This window comes from Suncus etruscus, chromosome 5 (assembly GCF_024139225.1).
Source record: "Suncus etruscus isolate mSunEtr1 chromosome 5, mSunEtr1.pri.cur, whole genome shotgun sequence".
Taxonomy (NCBI): Eukaryota; Metazoa; Chordata; class Mammalia; order Eulipotyphla; family Soricidae; genus Suncus; species Suncus etruscus.
Genome location: NC_064852.1, coordinates 109,237,585 through 109,253,960, shown reverse-complemented (window position 1 = coordinate 109,253,960; position 16,376 = coordinate 109,237,585). Strand labels below are relative to the sequence as shown.

General features: G+C 53.7%; 1 protein-coding gene across 1 annotated transcript; it reads left to right on the top strand.

Annotated features, from left to right (window-relative positions):
* Positions 1–1,129: 1,129 nt before the first annotated feature.
* Positions 1,130–15,019, top strand: ING5 (inhibitor of growth family member 5). Its single transcript, XM_049773508.1, has 8 exons — positions 1,130–1,180; positions 2,718–2,789; positions 5,866–6,032; positions 8,207–8,318; positions 8,505–8,598; positions 13,217–13,352; positions 13,548–13,609; positions 14,453–15,019. The coding sequence occupies exons 1-8, from the start codon at positions 1,144–1,146 to the stop codon at positions 14,493–14,495; spliced, it is 723 nt and encodes a 240-aa protein (XP_049629465.1). The 5' UTR covers positions 1,130–1,143; the 3' UTR covers positions 14,496–15,019.
* The last annotated feature ends 1,357 nt before the right edge of the window (positions 15,020–16,376 follow it).

Sequence of the window (16,376 nt, the reverse complement as noted above, 5' to 3'; positions counted from 1 at the left end):
AAAGAAGTTAACTAAAATCAGGGCTAGAGACAGCTTAATGGACTGGTACATGCTTCGCTCAAGGAGGTTGGGGTTCAGTATCCCTGAACACCTCCAGGTGTAACTCTTATTGCATGGCCCCAAAAGTCGAGCATGTGCAATTGTCTACAGGTACTTGGTGCTCTTCTTCGATCAAGCATTCACAGACCAGGAAGGAAAAAAGCCCTCAAGTGCAAACCCAACATTCCTTCTTGCATGACACGGGGAAGTCATCAACTTCCGTTTTATTTTTCGTTTAGGTGTTGTGATCCAACCCAAGGTTAGCAAAATCAATGAGTCTGCTTCTTTTTTCTTTTTTTTTTAATATTTATTTTAAAAGTTTGGGGCCACAGCCGGCCATATTCAGGGATCACACCCAGATGCGCTCTGGGAACATTATGGGGTGCTGGGGACTGAAGCCAGGTTTCCTAAGTGGGCTCTGTGGTAAGCGCCTCTCCACAGTCTAACACTCTGGCCCATTTCCATTTCTAAGCTCTGGCTGCCTCTTCAGGCCCGGGGGCCTATTTAAACACTATAGCAGCCGTGAAGCCACAGCTCCAGGGCCACGTCCAGGACGACCGACTGCGGGGCGAGCTCTGGGGCTGGGTCCCGGGTCCCCAAGGGCTTGAGGTCTGGTCACTAGAGCCAGGAAGGTCGGGCGGCGACACAGCCCGGTGACGTCACCAAGCCGGGCACAAAAGCCGCCCCAGCGCCCCCCGGGGCACCTCGCCACCCTCCGCGGTGGCGCGCTTCGAGGAGGCGCGGGAAGAGCCGGGCCGCCGCTCAGCTTCCGCCAGGACGCGCGGTACCACTGCCGTCGTGGGCAGCGGGAGAGCGAAGCCCGGGACGCGGGCAGCTCGACTCCGGCCGCGCGTCCGTCGCCGATGTCACGACCCCGACCCGCACCCGCGCCCGCACCGCGCCACGCCACGCCACGCCGCGCCACGCCACGCCGCGCCGCGCCGCGCCGCCACCGACGGCCGGAAGCCGGGGGCGGGTCTCTAGCGGACACGCCCCCGGACCGAGCCAATCAGCTCGCGCGGCTCCTGAATGGTGCGGTAAGCCCCGCCCTCCGCCCGGCGGCACCGCCCGCGCGCTCAGACCCAGAACGCGGCCGTGGCGAAGATGGCGACCGCCATGTACTTGGAGCACTACCTGGACAGTAAGCAGCCCGCGACCGCCTCCGCCTCCGCCTCGGCGCCGCCGCCTCGAGCCCGGCCCCGCGCGCGGACCCCGGGGATCGAGGCGGCGGCGGCGGCGGCGGGAGGGGAGTCGCGCGGACTCCGCGCCAGGGCCGTGGGGGAGGGGCGGGGGTCGGTGCGACGGCGCGGCGGGCGGGGGGCTTGGCGGTCCCGCCGCGCCAATTGCAGGTGCGTCACGGAGGGGCGGGGCCTCCGCGGTTGGCCACGCCCAGGAGCGCGAGGCCACGCCCCGACCAACCTGTCCTCCCCCGTCAGTATTCCCGCCCCACTGCATCTTCCCCTTTCCCCGCCCTGTCGCCTTGCTCCGCCCCGGGCCGGGACCTGTCTTTCCTCGACCTTGGCTGCGTCTCCCAGGCCACGCCCCTCGTCGCAGTGAGGCCACGCCCCTTCCCCGGGCCTGTTCTTCCCCCCGCCCTAGGCTTTCTCCCGAGCCGCGCCTCTTTGCTACCAGGCCCCGCCCCGCCCTTCTGCCAGGCCCGCCCCTGCTCGTACGACCGGGTCCCTGGCTCCACCCTTCTGTACGCCTGTTCCTACTGCTCGGCCTTCCCCTGCGTTCTCTGCACCCTCAGTACCCTAGTCCCTCGCCTTTCCCGTCCCGTCCCTTTTCTTCCCTTCCCGTGCCTTAAATGGCTTTTGACTTGGTGTAAACCACCCCGTCCCTCCTCTTGGTGGCCCGGCCCTGCACGAATTTGCTAATCCTTGTGGTTGGGCTGGGGACTCTTGGGTTTCTGTTCTGACACCTGTGAAGGCGGCTCCTCCGTTCCTGAATGGCTGTAGGGGAGGCGACGCTGGGGCATAGGACTGTAGGAGTTTTCTGGCACCAGTACGGGTTATGAAGGCCTTCGGGGCGGTGGGGAGCTCGGAGGGACGGCCTGAACGGCTGGGAACGTTGCAGGTGTAGGGTGATGATGGCACAGGGTTGAGATGGATTCGGTTGAGCTCATTTTGGCTGTGGTGGTCTCTCCGATTGTGGTGTCGCTGGTCTGCTCTCCTGACTGCCTAAGACAGTCAGGGGTCCGGGTGCTGCCATCAGACGTCAAGGCACGTGCGGCTGGTTGACAGTCACGGGCACCCCGGGGCAGGCTTGGCACCTGTTGTGCCAGGAGCGAGCAGACAGCCTTGCCCTGCTGGGTGGGTGGGGCCTGCTTTCATTTTGGGTGCCAAGAGATTCCAGGGTATGGTAGCTGGGCTGGGAACAGGTGAGATCTGGTGGTCGGTGGCTGTGTGTGTGAGGGCAGGGGGGCCACTGGTTGGGGTGCCAGGTGCAGGTAAGTATGTGGGCCTCGACTGGCCTTGTCTCACTGTAACTTGAATTCAGGTGAAGCCCGGGGGGCATCCTGTGTCCCAGCCTTGTTCAGGGCCCTGCATGCTGCATCAGCTCCACCCTGGGGTGTGGTTCCAGTAATCTGCACTGGGTGTTTGGTGCTAGGTCTCCTGGGCCACCTTCCCTCTGGCCCTGGTGGGTCTCCCTCCTGAGTGATGTTCTCCTTCTTGCAGGCATTGAGAACCTTCCCTGTGAGCTGCAGAGGAACTTCCAGTTGATGCGGGAGCTGGACCAGCGGACTGAAGGTGTGCTTCGGGGACCTGGGGTGTAGCGGGCTGCAACATCTCAGTTTCAGTCACACACTGTGCTATCACCCTCCTGGCAGTCCAAAGACTCACACCTTTTCCTTTCTGGAGAAGCTTGCATTCTCAAGTGAATAAAGGCATGTAGGTTGTTCAGGGCCATGCTGGGCAGTGCTCAGGGCTGCCTCATTCCTTCAAGGTGCTGAGCTGAGATGCAGGGCTGGCTCCAGGGCCTTCAGTATGCAGGCCTGGATTCCACCCGCTAAACTCTCTCCAGTCTATAGATAGTTAGAGTTTTCCCACTTGGATATTATCCAATATGTTTTTGACATTGTTATTGTCATGATTACTTTTAGGCCACACCCAGCTGTACTAAAGGCTTATTCTGTGCTCAGGGATCACCTTGGAAGGACTGGGGGACTATGTGGTGCCAGGGATCCAACCTGGATTGGCCTGTGTAAGGCAAATGCTCTAATAGCTCTCTGGTTCCTGTTTTTGTTACTTTTGTTTTATTTTTGTTCTGGAGCCACACCTGGCTGTGCATAGGGCCTATTTCCTGGCTCTGCATTCAGGAATCACTCTTGGTGGGCTCAGGGGACTTTATGGGATGGGACATCAGGGATGAAAACCAGTCGGCATGTGCAAGATTAGTGCTTTTCCACTGTGCTATAGCTCGGCCCTGTTTTTGTTATCTTTTCCGTTTTTTGGGTCACACCCTGCGCACTTGGGTTACTCCTGGCTTTGCACTCAGAAATTGCTCCTGCTAGCTCAGGGGACCATATGGGGTGCTGGGATTTGAATCATCCACCATTTGTCCTCGGTTGGCTGTGTGCCGTACCCCTGTGCTATCTCTGTTTGGCTTCTGTCATTTCTTTACTTCTCTTTCGTGAAAAGATCTGACTTACTGGGACCGGTGAGATAGCATGGAGGTAAGGCTTTTGCCTTTCATGCAGAAGGTCACTGGTTCGAATCCCGGTATCCCATATGGTCCCCCAAGCCTGCCAGGAGTGATTTCTGAGCGTGGAGCCAGGAGTACAGGAGTAACCCCTGAGCGCTGCTGGTGTGACACCCCCCCCAAAAAAAAAAAAAAAAGATCTGACTTCCTTCTCCAGCTGCTCCTGGCCTGGGCTGGGCCTTGGGTTTGGTGTCAGTGCTGGGGATGCAGCTGGCACCATGTGGGCACAGGCATCCCTGGATGTCTTCCCAGTTCCCTCCACTCATCCTCAGTGGATCGCATCAGGGGCCCTGTTCTGGGCTCTGTCCTTACCTCTCCTTCTGGAGTGTGGCCTTCAGCACCTACTTTCTGCCTCGAGATATCTCTTTCCTCTCTTTCCTCCACCTTCCTCCCTCCCACCTTCTTTTAATCCCTTTGTCCCTCCTTCCACCTTCCTGTTTTTCCTCTGTCCTTTCTTCCTCCTTCTCTCCCCCCTTTTTATTTACTTCCCTTCTTCACTGCCTTCCTACCTTCCTCTCTCTCCTTTCTTTTCTTCCCACACTTGTTATTCTGGGTTCACTCCTGGCAGTGCTTAGGGGACCATATTGTACTTGGTCAACCATGTATAAGGTTAGCTCCTTATCTGCTTGTTAGCTCCTTGAAACACTTGAAACTTTTTTTTTCTTTTCTTTATGGGCCACACCCAGTGATGCTCAGGGGTTACTCCTGGCTTTGTGCTCAGAAATCACTCCTGGCTTGGGGGAACCATATGGGATACCTGGGGATCAAACCCCAGTCAATCCTAGGTTAGCCCTACCGCTTGTGCCACTGCTCTGGCCCCAAACCTTTTTTTGTTTTTGTTTTTGGGCCATACCACTGGCTCTCAGGGGTTACTCCTGGCTCTACACTCAGAAATATGGGATGCTGGGGGATCGAACCCTGGTCTGTTCTTAGCTTGCCGACCTTGTGCAAGGCAAATGCCCTCAGGCTGTACTATCGTTCTGGCCCCTTATTTCTTTTTGTTTGTTTGTTTGTTTTTTTGGACCACAACAGGCTGCAGCATTGAACCTGGGTCACTCATGTTTAAGGCATACGCCCTATCTGCTGTGCTATTGCTCTGACCCCACTTAAAACAATGTTTTTGGGCCACACCTGATGGCACTCGGGAGTTACTCCTGGCTCAGTGCTCAGAAATCGCTCCTGGTAGGCTTGGGGGACCATATGGGATGCCGGGGATTGATTCCGGGTCTGTCCCAGGTAGGCCACAAGCAAGGCAAACGCCCTACTGTCACTCAACCCCTCCACTTAACACATTTTGTTTTGTTTTGTTTTGTTTTTGGGTCATACCTGGCAGCGCTCAGGGGTTACTCCTGGCTCTATGCTCAGAAATTGCTCCTGGCAGGCTCGGGGGACCATATGGGATGCTGAGATTTAAACCACCCTCTCGCATGCAAGGCAAATGTCCTACTTCCATTCTATCTCTCCAGCCCCACTTAAAACATTTCTCAGATTTGCTTTAGCCACCATGAAATTACAAAGTTATTCGTGATTGGGTTTCAGACATATAAGCATCTCTATGCCAATCCTTTCCTCACTGTCCCCTTCCCTCCACCTTTGTTTGTCCCCTACCACCAGATATTTTCAAAGAATCTTCCCTCTGGTTCCCAAAAAGACGTGGAAAGGTCACTTTCTCCAGTGGGCATAATCTCTGAAGTGTTTTTTCTGCCTGTGTGACTGCGCCTATGGGTCTTTTTGTGGTCATTCAGTAAACCCAGATCTGCCCCTGACCCTGGGGTGTGGCTGTCAGGTGGTCTTAGTCCCCCTCAGGGCTTCTGGATGCTGCCGCTCTGTCTGCCTTGTGCAGGCCCTCTGGGATCTTTGAGTTGCCTTGCCTGAGACAGTGTCCTGGGGCAGTTGTGGCTTGGATGCCCCCCTCTGTGGATGGGCATGTGCTGGGTACTGTCTCATGTGAACCCAGTTCTGAGGTGTGACCAAGGCTACCTGACCAAGTGTTACCTGTCATGGGAAGGCCTGCCTGAGAGCACCTGAGAGTGCAGCTGCCTGGCCCTGCCCTTACATTTTAGCGGGGTGCCTTGAGGACTTCACTGGAGCACCTCAGGGACGAGCCTTCCTCCTTTGCCTCAGATAAGAAGGCGGAGATCGACCTGCTGGCCGCAGAGTACATCTCCACGGTGAAGGCTTTGTCCGCTGAGCAGCGTGTGGAGCACCTGCAGAAGATCCAGAGTGCCTACAGCAAGTGCAGGGAGTACAGTGACGACAAGGTGCAGCTGGCCATGCAGACCTACGAGATGGTGAGCATGGTGGGCACCCAGCTGGCCTGTGGGCTCCATTGAGACCTTGTTCCAGCTCCATTGCTTGTGTGTTTTGTTGTTGGGTCATCCTTGGTAGTACTTGGGACTGTGCAGTCCTAGTTGAGTCCAGGATTCCTGCTCTGTGGGAATCCCCCTCCCCCAACTTACTTATCCTACCTGAATGATCAGAACCACCCACACCTGGAATGGGCAGGTAGTAAAGGGAGTCAGTCAGTAAGGAAGCCTGAGAAGCAACTGAAAGGGAGACAGAGGCAGAGAGAGCCAGAGAAGGAACAGAGAAGTAGCTTCTAGGAAAAGGCTTAGCATAGAAGTCATGTGAGGAAATGTACATGGTAGTTAGGACTATGAAATAAAGCTGGCTGACTCGTGGAACTTCATGTGACTGCTTTCATGTCTCTGCCGTTTGCAACCTTCAGACCTATCAGGCCATAGGGGCTTCAGGAGCCGGCTGAGCTGAGAAAGGCCTTACCATCCCCACACCAACTATAAGACTCGTTAATGTATATTAAAACAGTAGGGGCCAGAGCGGTGGCACAAGCGGTAGGGCATTTGACTTGCAAGTGCTAACCTAGGATGGACCAAGATTCTATCCCCCGGCGTGCCATAAGGTCCCCCAAGCCAGGAGCTATTTCTGAGCGCATAACCAGGAGCAACCCTGAAGCGTCACCAGGTGTGGCCCAAAAACCAAAACAATAATAACAACAAAAAACAACAGAGCTCCAGCCCCTCAAAGCCCCTCCCTGATCATGGGTTACCTGGAGTTTGATCTGTCTACTGGCTCCTGAGCCAGCAGCACAGGGGTAGCTGTAGGTACAGGTAGGTTCCTGTAGGCTACCCTTGCCCACACTTCCCGATACCTGAAGAAAACAGTAATTGTGTGTGGTATGTATGAGGGGGAGGAGCTAATGTTTGGGGGCTACTCCTGTCCTGCTTAGTTGCTCCCACAGTTTGGGAGGACTGTGTTGCTATGGTTGGAGTCTGGCATGAGCCATATGCAGGCAAACTCCTTTGTTTTTACTTTATTTTATTTTGGGGGGGTGGGTTGCCATACCTGGCAGTGCTCAGAGATTACTTCTGGTCTGCTGAGAAATCATTCCTGGCAGGCTCGGGGGACCATATGGGATGCCAGGGATCAAATTTGGGTTGACTGCATGCAAGGCAGATGCCCTCCCTGCCGTGCTATTGTTCCGGTCCCCTTTATCTCTCTTTGGACCAAGGAAATAATTATTACTTAGAAACCTGAATGAAGCATTGTGAAAAGTACCCCGGAAGAACTCACCTGCTTCAGGCGGTAATGTCCAGCCAGCCAGATAGTTCACTGAAGGGCAGACATAGCATCATGTAGGACAGCAGTGATCCTCACTGGGCACAAGGGTGTAGTATTCCTGTCCTGGTGTTCACAGGGCATGGCGCTCTCGTGGTCATGGTGCTCACAGGCATGGTGCTCCTGTGGTTTTGGTGCTAACATATAGTGCTCCCACATATTCCTGGGTGCTAACATAGTGCTCCCACATATTCCTGGTGTTCACAGAGGGCATGGTCCTAGTGCTCATAGAGAGCATGGTGTTCCTGGTGTTCACAGAGGACGTGGTACTCACACAATGTGGTACTCCTGTGGTTTTGGTGCTCACAGGGCATGGTGCTCACAGAAGGCATGGTGCCTCTGTGATCCTGGTGTTCACAGGCCATGGTGCTCCCATGTACCAGCTGCTGGCCCTGAGCAAGTTGATACCGTTGCTGCCCTACCTGGGCATGGTGCAGTCAGTGTTTCAATGTCAGCTCACCCCCCATTTTGTTTTTGGGCTTTGGCCCACACCTGGAAGTGCTCAGGATTGTTTTACTCTTGGCTCTGCCCTCTAAATCACTCCTGATGGGCCCTGTTTCATATGTGATGCCAGGGTTTGAGCCTGGTCTGCCACATGCCAGTTAGCACCGTCCTTGCTGTGCTTGGCTCTGACCCCACAGCTGCCTTCTCAGGCTCGGTAAGGATGGATGGTTCAGACTCAGAGCCCCAGGCTCACCTGCATTCCCTCATTGCCTGCTTGCTGTCGGCCCCTGACTGCCATGTGTGGGAGACGAGGTGCAGTGGCTTGTGGCTGCGGGGTCACTGCCCGTCTGCTCTTCCCGAGGTCAGGTCTGCCATCTTCATGCAGGTGGATAAGCACATCCGGAGGCTGGATGCCGACCTGGCCCGCTTTGAAGCCGATCTCAAGGACAAGATGGAAGGCAGTGACTTTGAGAGTCCAGGGACACGAGGCTTAAAAAGCAAGTCTGGGTTTTCCTCCTGTATGTTGCTGATCCCCATCGGGTTTGAAGACATTTGTGCTGTCACCGTGTCAGGGGTCCCAGCCCTGAGGGCTTTGCTCATGGGTTCCATGACTCTGACATGTCTCCTGTGGCCCTGAGCCCTGTGGGTCCCGTACAGGTAACTGGGTGCTCTCTGTCTTCTAGAAGGTCGTGGTCAGAAAGAAAAAAGAGGATCTCGGGGCCGTGGCCGTAGGACCTCGGAAGAAGACACCCCGAAGAAGAAGAAACACAAAGGAGGGTAAGAGATGCTTGTCTTGTTTTCCCTGAGTCCGCGTCTGGGTCTTGGAGGCCGGGAAGCAGTGGACACCTGCAGTAGGTGGGGGAGGGCCTTGTGCCTTCCGGGTACTGAGTGGGAAGGGATCCCAGGGACTGTCCCAGCCCTTAGCCAGCCAGTACGTGTCATCTAGGCAGTTCCTTGGTGGCTAGCCATGGTCTATTCTCACATCAGTGTTTCTGTCCCCTTTGTTGCTACGCTGTGTGATTCCAAGTATTCTGTGTATGCACTGCTGAATGTGAGCTGCTTCACTCCAAGACCCATCTGCTCCCCCGACCCCATGGCAGACCCCATTGCACCCGAGAGTCATTCTAGACGCAAGGGAATCCAGCCAGGCTTTCTGTGGGTGCAAGCTTGCACTTTGAGGTCAGGGGAGTCAGCTGTGGAGAAGCAGAAGTTTGGGCTCAGTCCTGCGTGTAAAGTCACTTGGTGTGTGCCTTGGTTGTGTATCCTGTCTTGCTGGCTCCCTCTATCTCTCCCTGGGATGCATCCCTTGGGGTGTCCCAAACATTCCCTTCGGGCTCGTTCTGGACAGATTTTGTGAAGAAGTTGCAGCCACTGAGCTCAGAGTGTGCTCAGTGCTGTGGGGCCAAGACATGCCAGTCCATGTCCTGTACCATGTCCTGTTTGTCTTTGAGTATGGGACAGCCTATCCCCAGGGTCCAGATGTCAGGAATTGAAACTCACATTGTGTCTACCTCTGGGTCCCTTGATTTTTATGGTTTTATCTATTTTCTACTTTTCTTCTGTCATTTTATTTTATTTTATTTTATTATTTTATTTTAATTTAATTTTATTTTATTTTATACTTTTTGGTTTGGGGTCTCACCTGGCGGCGCTCAGGAGTTATTTCTGGCTCTGCGCTCAGAAATCACTCCTTGCAGGCTTGGGAGACCATTTGGGATTAAACCTAGGTTCTGTCCTGGGTCAGCCGTGTGCAAGACAAACACCCTACTGCTCTGCTATTGCTCCAGCCCTTAACTCTATTCTTGTTTTGTTTTGTTTTGTTTTTCATTTTCTTCTACTTGAGTTTATTCTTTTAGTGTAAATGGCCTTTAAGATGCAGGTAGATTATTTAGATCCATGATCTCCATTTCTGTTTTTCTAACAGAAGCTTATAAAGCTGTAAAGTTTTTCTTTTTTTCTTTGGTTTTTGGGTCACACCTGGTGGCGCTCGGGTTCCTCCTGGCTCTACGCTCATAAATTGCTCCTGGCAGGCTTGGGGGACCATATGGGATGTGAGGATTCGAAACACCGTCCTGCGTCTAAGGCAAATGCCCTATTGCTGTGCTGTCTCACCGGCCCCTGTAAAGTTTTTTTCTTGTGACTGGTTAACCTGCATCTCAAAGTTTGATGTTTTATTTTATTTTTTATCCCATTCATATTACTTTATGTTTTTTGGGTTTGTTATTTGGATCACACCTGGCAGTACTCAGGTCTTGCTCTTTGCTTTGTGCTCAGGGATCACTCCTGGTGGGGCTTAGGGGACCATATGGGATTCTGGGGATCAAAGCTGGGTCAGCCATGTTCATGGCCAACACCCTCCCTGCTGTACTGTTGCTCCGGTCACACTTTTTTCTTTGATTTGTAGCTTAAAAAGAAGTATGTGTTTTTGTATTTAAGTCATTTGGGATTTGTTTTTCCAGGTAACCATTTTTTTTCTCCCAGGTAACCATTTTATAAAATACTTTATTTAGGGGCTGGAGTGGTGGCGCTAGAGGTAAAGGCATCTCTACTTTGCAAGTGCTAGCCTAGGATGGACCGTTGGTTCGATCCCCCTGCATCCCATATGGTCCCCCCAAGCCAGGAGCAATTTCTAGCCTATAGCCAAGAGTAACCCCTGAGCGTCAACGAAAAAACTTTATTTAAAAAAAAGTGGTGCCCGGAAAGATAGCATGGAGGTAAGGCGTTTGCCTCTCATGCAGAAAGTTGGTGGTTTGTATCCCGGCACCCCATATAGATCCCCCGAGCCTGCCAGGAGTAACCCCTGCGCGCTGGGTGTGACCCCAAAACCAAAAAAAAAAAAAGTACGTTCAGTAAGAGAACACTTATTTGTTCTTTTCACCTCTAGAAAATTGTGATCTCACATTATCTGAGGAGTTACTGAACCAATTGGTGTTGGGTGAGATTCTGTAATGGTTTTCACTCATGGAGTTTGTCATCAGCTCTGAGTGCCTTGTGTGTTCAGCGGTCACTCGGCTGTGAGTGTCCTGTGTGTTCAGTGGTCACTTGAAGACATTTGACTCTGAGGAGTGTCCATGTGTGATTGTGGTCACTGACAGGCCTGGACAGTAGTCACTTCTTTTCTTTCCTCCTCCCTCCTCCTTTTTCTTCTTCCTCCTCCTCTTTCCTCTTTCCTCTTTCCCTTCCATTTTATTCTTCTCCTTCCCCTTTTCCCTCCTTCCTTCTTTCCTTTTCCTTCTTTCCTTTTCCTTCCCCTTTCTCCTTCTTCCTTCCACTATCTTCCACCTTCTTCCATTACCCTGTTTCTTCCCTCTTCTTCCTCCTCCTTTCATTTCCTTTCTCCTTCCTCCTTCTTCCCTCTTTTTTTTTTTTTTTGTTTTTTTTGTTTTTTGTTTTTGGTTTTTGGTTTTTGGCTATCTGCTCAGGAATAGCTCCTGGCAGGCACGGGGGACCATATGGGATGCCGGGATTTGAACCAACCACCTTTGGTCCTGGGACGGCTACTTGCAAGGCAAACGCCACTATGCTATCTCTCTGGCCCCTCCTTCTTCCCTCTTTCCCCTTCCATCTTTTCCTCCTTCCTCCTTTCTTCATTCCTTCTCTTACTCCTCCTCCTCCTCCTTCCTCCTTTCATCTTTGCTGCAGCTGGGGCTAGAGTGGGGCAGAGTGGGAAGGCCTGGAGCCCTTGCTGAAGCCCTTTCCTGGCCCTGTGGGTCTGGAGACCTGGCATCTATCTGTGGCATGGGTGTGCTGCAGCCCTGCTCCATACTGACTGCTGCGGGCACTTGGATTGTGGGCTGCTCCCGGTGGTGCTCTGTAGACCGAGTGTGGTGGCAGCTAGGATCAAGCCCAGACTTCAGCTGAAAATGCACTACAGTGTCTTGCAGGGTCTCTGGCCCTGGAGTTTGTGTGGGTTTTGTTTTTGGTCCACATCTGGCTGTGTGTGTGGGCCTCCATGGTCCCGGGGCTCAAACTCAAGCCTCCTTCGTGCAAAGCCTGACTTCCACCCTGCTGAGCATTTCTTCCCTTCCCACCTTCCCTGCTCTGTGTTGGTCAGTCTGACTTGAGGCTGCATCACCTGATTTCTGAGCTGAGGAGGCATTTCCTTTCCTGAGACCTGTTTCTGCCTCATTCCAGCACTCCCCTTGCTAAGTGAGAGCTGAGTACCTGGCCTTTGGGTACTGCTTCCTTTCCCCCTTACTGTGGAGGAGGGACTGGGAATGTTGTGTTGCTGGCTCTGTCGAGGCTCATTTGGTGTTGGCACTGTTCCGGGGTCTAGCTCAGGGCAGGGCAGGACTCAGGTTTGGGCACAGGTGCCTGGGCTCAGAGTGGCGCAAAACCCACCATCCTGACCCTGTTTCTGTGAACTGCTGGACTGTGTGTGCGAGTGTGTATGCACGTGAGGGGCTGTACTGAGCTGTGCCAGGCGTGTTCAGTCTGCTTTGTTTATGAGTATGCGTGTGTGATAATGCATGGGAATATGAGTGCATATGTGTATCTGAGTGCAGGATTACAGTGTGAGTGTATGTGTGAATGCATTGTATGAGAAAGTGAGCACATGTGTGTGATTTTGTGTGCATATGAGCACATCTGTTTCAGTGTATGACTTTATGTGTGCAAGTGCAAGTGTGTGTGTGTGTTCATATGTGAGGAGTGCCTTATATGTAAGTATATATGCATATAAGTATATATGTCAGTATGCTATATGAGTTTGCGTGTGAGAGTACATGTTTGAGGGATGCAGTCTGTGTGAGTGCATGTGTGTGAATGAATGTATGTGAGTGTATATGGTGGATCAATATGTGTATGAGTGAGTGTATGCATGTGTGAGAGATGTGACATGTCTTTGAGTACATGCTTGTGTGTGAGGAGGTGCGGTACCTGTTGCCCTGGCCTTGCCCACCTTGTATTGTGATACCGGGGAATGATTGTCTCCCCGACCAGGGTGTGGGCACAGCTGCCCTTGCTGGGTTCCCTGAATTCCTGAGCAGTGTGTTGGAGTTCTGGTGTGGAATGGGTTCCTGACACTGCCTGGTGGCAGATGCCATATGCCAGGGGCTGGCACTGAGCTCTCTTGGCTGTAGTAGAAGTAGTACCTTGGGTAGAAACCATAGGAAGCCCCTGTCACCCCACCTTGGGCTAGAGGGACTTGGGACCCAGGTGAGCACCGATGTCCCTGGTGATTCCAGCTGTTCTCCCAGGTGAGGAGGCAGTAAACATCGTGGAGACGGGATGGCATGGGGCTGAGAAGTCAGTGTTCCAGAGCTATACAGCCAGGGGCTTTGGGGTGGTGGAGCTTTATGAATGTAGCTGGTGAAGAACTATCTGGGTCAAGTTGGGGAGCCAGGAGTGGCCCCAGTGTCCGAGCCTGTCCTCCACTCTGCCCTCTTCCCCACAGGTCTGAGTTCTCTGACACGCTCCTCTCTGTGCACCCCTCGGACGTGCTGGACATGCCCGTGGACCCCAACGAACCCACCTACTGCCTGTGCCACCAGGTGTCCTACGGGGAGATGATTGGCTGCGATAACCCGGACGTGAGTGTCAGGACAGGCCCGGCTCTTGGGACATTCGGGTGGGAGGATCTGGGTCTGGGGACACTTTTAAGTGGGAGGATCTGGGTCTGGGACACTTGAGAGGACCTAGATCTGGGACACTCAGGTGGGAGGACTCAGCTCTAGGGACCCTGGAGAAGAACCTGGGCCCAGTGCTGACTGTCTTTTGTTTTGCAGTGCCCAATTGAATGGTTTCACTTCGCCTGTGTGGACCTGACCACGAAGCCCAAAGGAAAATGGTCAGTGTGGGAGTCTGGCAGGCTCCCGTGGTGGCCAGACCATTCTGCTCAGGGACCCATGGGATCCTTGGGGAGGCTGTTTGTCTCGTCTGTAGTCTGACAGGGTTGGGGCTGCCCTGAGGTACAGAGTCAGATTGAGCAGCCCAGGCTGGCCTGCAGCAGCAGACTGGCTGTGGTCAGTTGGACCTAGACAGGGACTATTTGAGAACCCTAAGGTGGCCTTTTTCACTTTTTGTTTTTTGGGTCACACTGGTGGTGTTTAGGGCTTACTCTGGAGCTTGTGAATGCAGGGACACTAAGGGTATGACCCTTATTCCTGGCTAAACTGCCTCTGTCCACCAGCACATGTTGGGACACTGGGTCTGTCAGCTGACACCTGCTTTTATGTTTAATTTCTTTTTCTTTTGGCCACAACTTGGGATTGAGACTGTGCTCAGGGATTTATCCTGGCAGTGTTGGAGAACTGTATAGGGTGCTGGGGATAGAACCCAGGTCAGCAGTGTGCAAGGCAAGCACTCCTCCCATTGGTCTTGTCACCTGGCCCATGTCACTACCTGCTTTATCGTGGTCCCACTCCTAAAGGCTTTGATGCTGTTGTCGCAGGGGAGCATGTGAGATGATTCCTGCCAACACTGTTATCATGTGGCTACCAGAGCACACCCTTGACTCTGATAATGTCCACTTGGATAAGAACATTAGGGCCTGGGAGATGAGCTACTGAGGCGTATCTGCCATAGCAGTGTTCCCAACTCTGTGACACCCCCCCTCCTGGGCCGTGGGGAGATGGGCTGGTCCCTTGCTTGGGCCGGATGCAGGTGTCTGAGTCCTGCTCTCTTGTGATAGGTTCTGTCCGAGGTGTGTTCAGGAAAGGAGGAAGAAGAAATAAGGAGGAGACAGCGTGTTTCCTGCATTGAAGAGCAAGTTAATATATTCCTTCCCTTTTTGTTGCAATATCTCACCTTCATGTTAAACTACCTTTTTTTCAGATGATACTTAGTGATTCAGTGGCTAGTTGTAATTCTGGAAATTCTCTAGAACAAACACAAGCCCATGTGATCCCTGTCTGCACCATGTAGCTCTCCCGGGTCTCCTGATATCCAATCTGGCCTGCTGCCATTCTTTGCAGGAACTGGGAGCCTGAAGGGGCTCGGTGCTTCCCAGACCACACCTGCCTATGTGTGCAGTGGCATCAGTACCCAACCACTGTCTGCTCGGTCTCCAGAGGCACCGGACACTGCTCTCCAGGGCTGCTTGGCCTCCTCTACCTTCCCTAGAATTCAGGATGGGCTCCGAGTGTGTCTCCTGCTCAGAGCATCTGCACTTGGCCCCTCTGCACAGGGCAGTACAGGGTGGGCTTCATGAGCTTGTGAGAGACATTGGGCTGTTGTGCCCAGAGGATTCCTGGACTCGAGGCCCACAGCATCAGTCAGACCCAATGGATAGGTCTTGTTGAGAGTCTAGAAAGGTGTCAGGCCTCCTGGGAGCTGAGTTTTCCCTGCACCATCTTTCACAGGGAGGCAGTGACAACCAGGAGGAAGGTGGGATCTGGTCACTGTGTGCTGCAGTTGGGCAGAGGGGCCTGCTGGACTTGGGCAGGGCCCAGGCTGCTGGGAAACATGAGTGCCAGTCAGTTCCTGTTGGAGATGTGGGCACTGGAAGACTGGGGCAAACGGGGTGGTGTTGATTAGGGAGGACAAGTGTGGTACAGTGGTCTATTCTCAAGGAGGTGCGTGGCTGTACCCTGGCACCATTGCTCGGTGCCGCTAGGTGCCAGTGAAGAGGGCACTGCTGCGTGAGCCTGTCTGTCCTCAGGGACTCTTGCCCTTGTCTATATATGCTTTACAGGGACTACTTGTGCTGGTTAGTAGTGTTCCAGAATGGCATGTTGCGGGGCTGGGGACAGTGGGACACACAAGGAGGTGAAGGGGTGGGACAGTCGGGCGCATGGGGACATAACCTGCAGGTGACGGGGGTGGGGGAACAGGCACAGATGGGTGCATGGGGACAGTCTCTGCAGGTGATCATGGGGGGGGACAGGCACAGATGGGTGCATGGGGACAGTCCTTACAGGGAGCTGTGGGGGGGAACAGAGATGGACTCATGGGGACATCCATGCAGGTCATTGAGAGGGGGGACAAACAGGCATATGCGACCATCCCTGCAAGTATCTTGGTCCTAGCTGAGAGCCTTTCCTGTGGTGGGTCCCTCTGCCAGTTGAAGGATAGTGCCCCTGGCTTGTACTTTGGGCGGCATCCTTGGGGTTGTCCTGAGCTGGAGCCTCTGGTGTGTGTCCAGGTTTCATCTCAGAGTGTGCCCAGCTGTGTCTGAGCAGGGGCAGAGGGACTCCAGGGCTTCCAGAGGGGAAGGACAGCGGCGAGGCCCTCAGCAGGCCCAGAGACTGCCTACTTTTCCCTTTGGGGAGCTGGTCGCACTGCTGCCCACCTCATTCTGCTGTGACTATCCTTATCTCCACCACCTTGCCCATTGCTCATGGGCACCATGCCTGGAGGCCTGCAGACAAGGGCTCAGTGCCCAGCTGCTGGCTGGCAGCTTGCAGCCCCAGGGCAGGTGCTCTGTGCTGGGCTTTGAAGGGTTTTCTGTGTGGCCAGTGAATAGTGGTCTTGCCTAGTGCCTAGAGGACGTGCAGGAGGCCCGGGGTAACCTCCTTCAGGGTTCTGTCTCCATTGTCCTCTTTGGCGTTGTTCTGTGACATGGCCCTTCACGTTTCACCCAAAATGATGATTCAGCTTTAACATGAATGTCCTGT

Excerpts from the sequence above, each read along its gene's own strand:
- ING5 (XM_049773508.1), top strand. The coding sequence starts at position 1,144 with ATGGCGACCGCCATGTACTTGGAGCACTACCTGGACA. Across the intron at positions 6,033-8,206 it reads CCATGCAGACCTACGAGATG|GTGGATAAGCACATCCGGAG; the intron begins GTGAGCATGGTG and ends ATCTTCATGCAG. Across the intron at positions 8,599-13,216 it reads AAGAAGAAACACAAAGGAGG|GTCTGAGTTCTCTGACACGC; the intron begins GTAAGAGATGCT and ends TCTTCCCCACAG.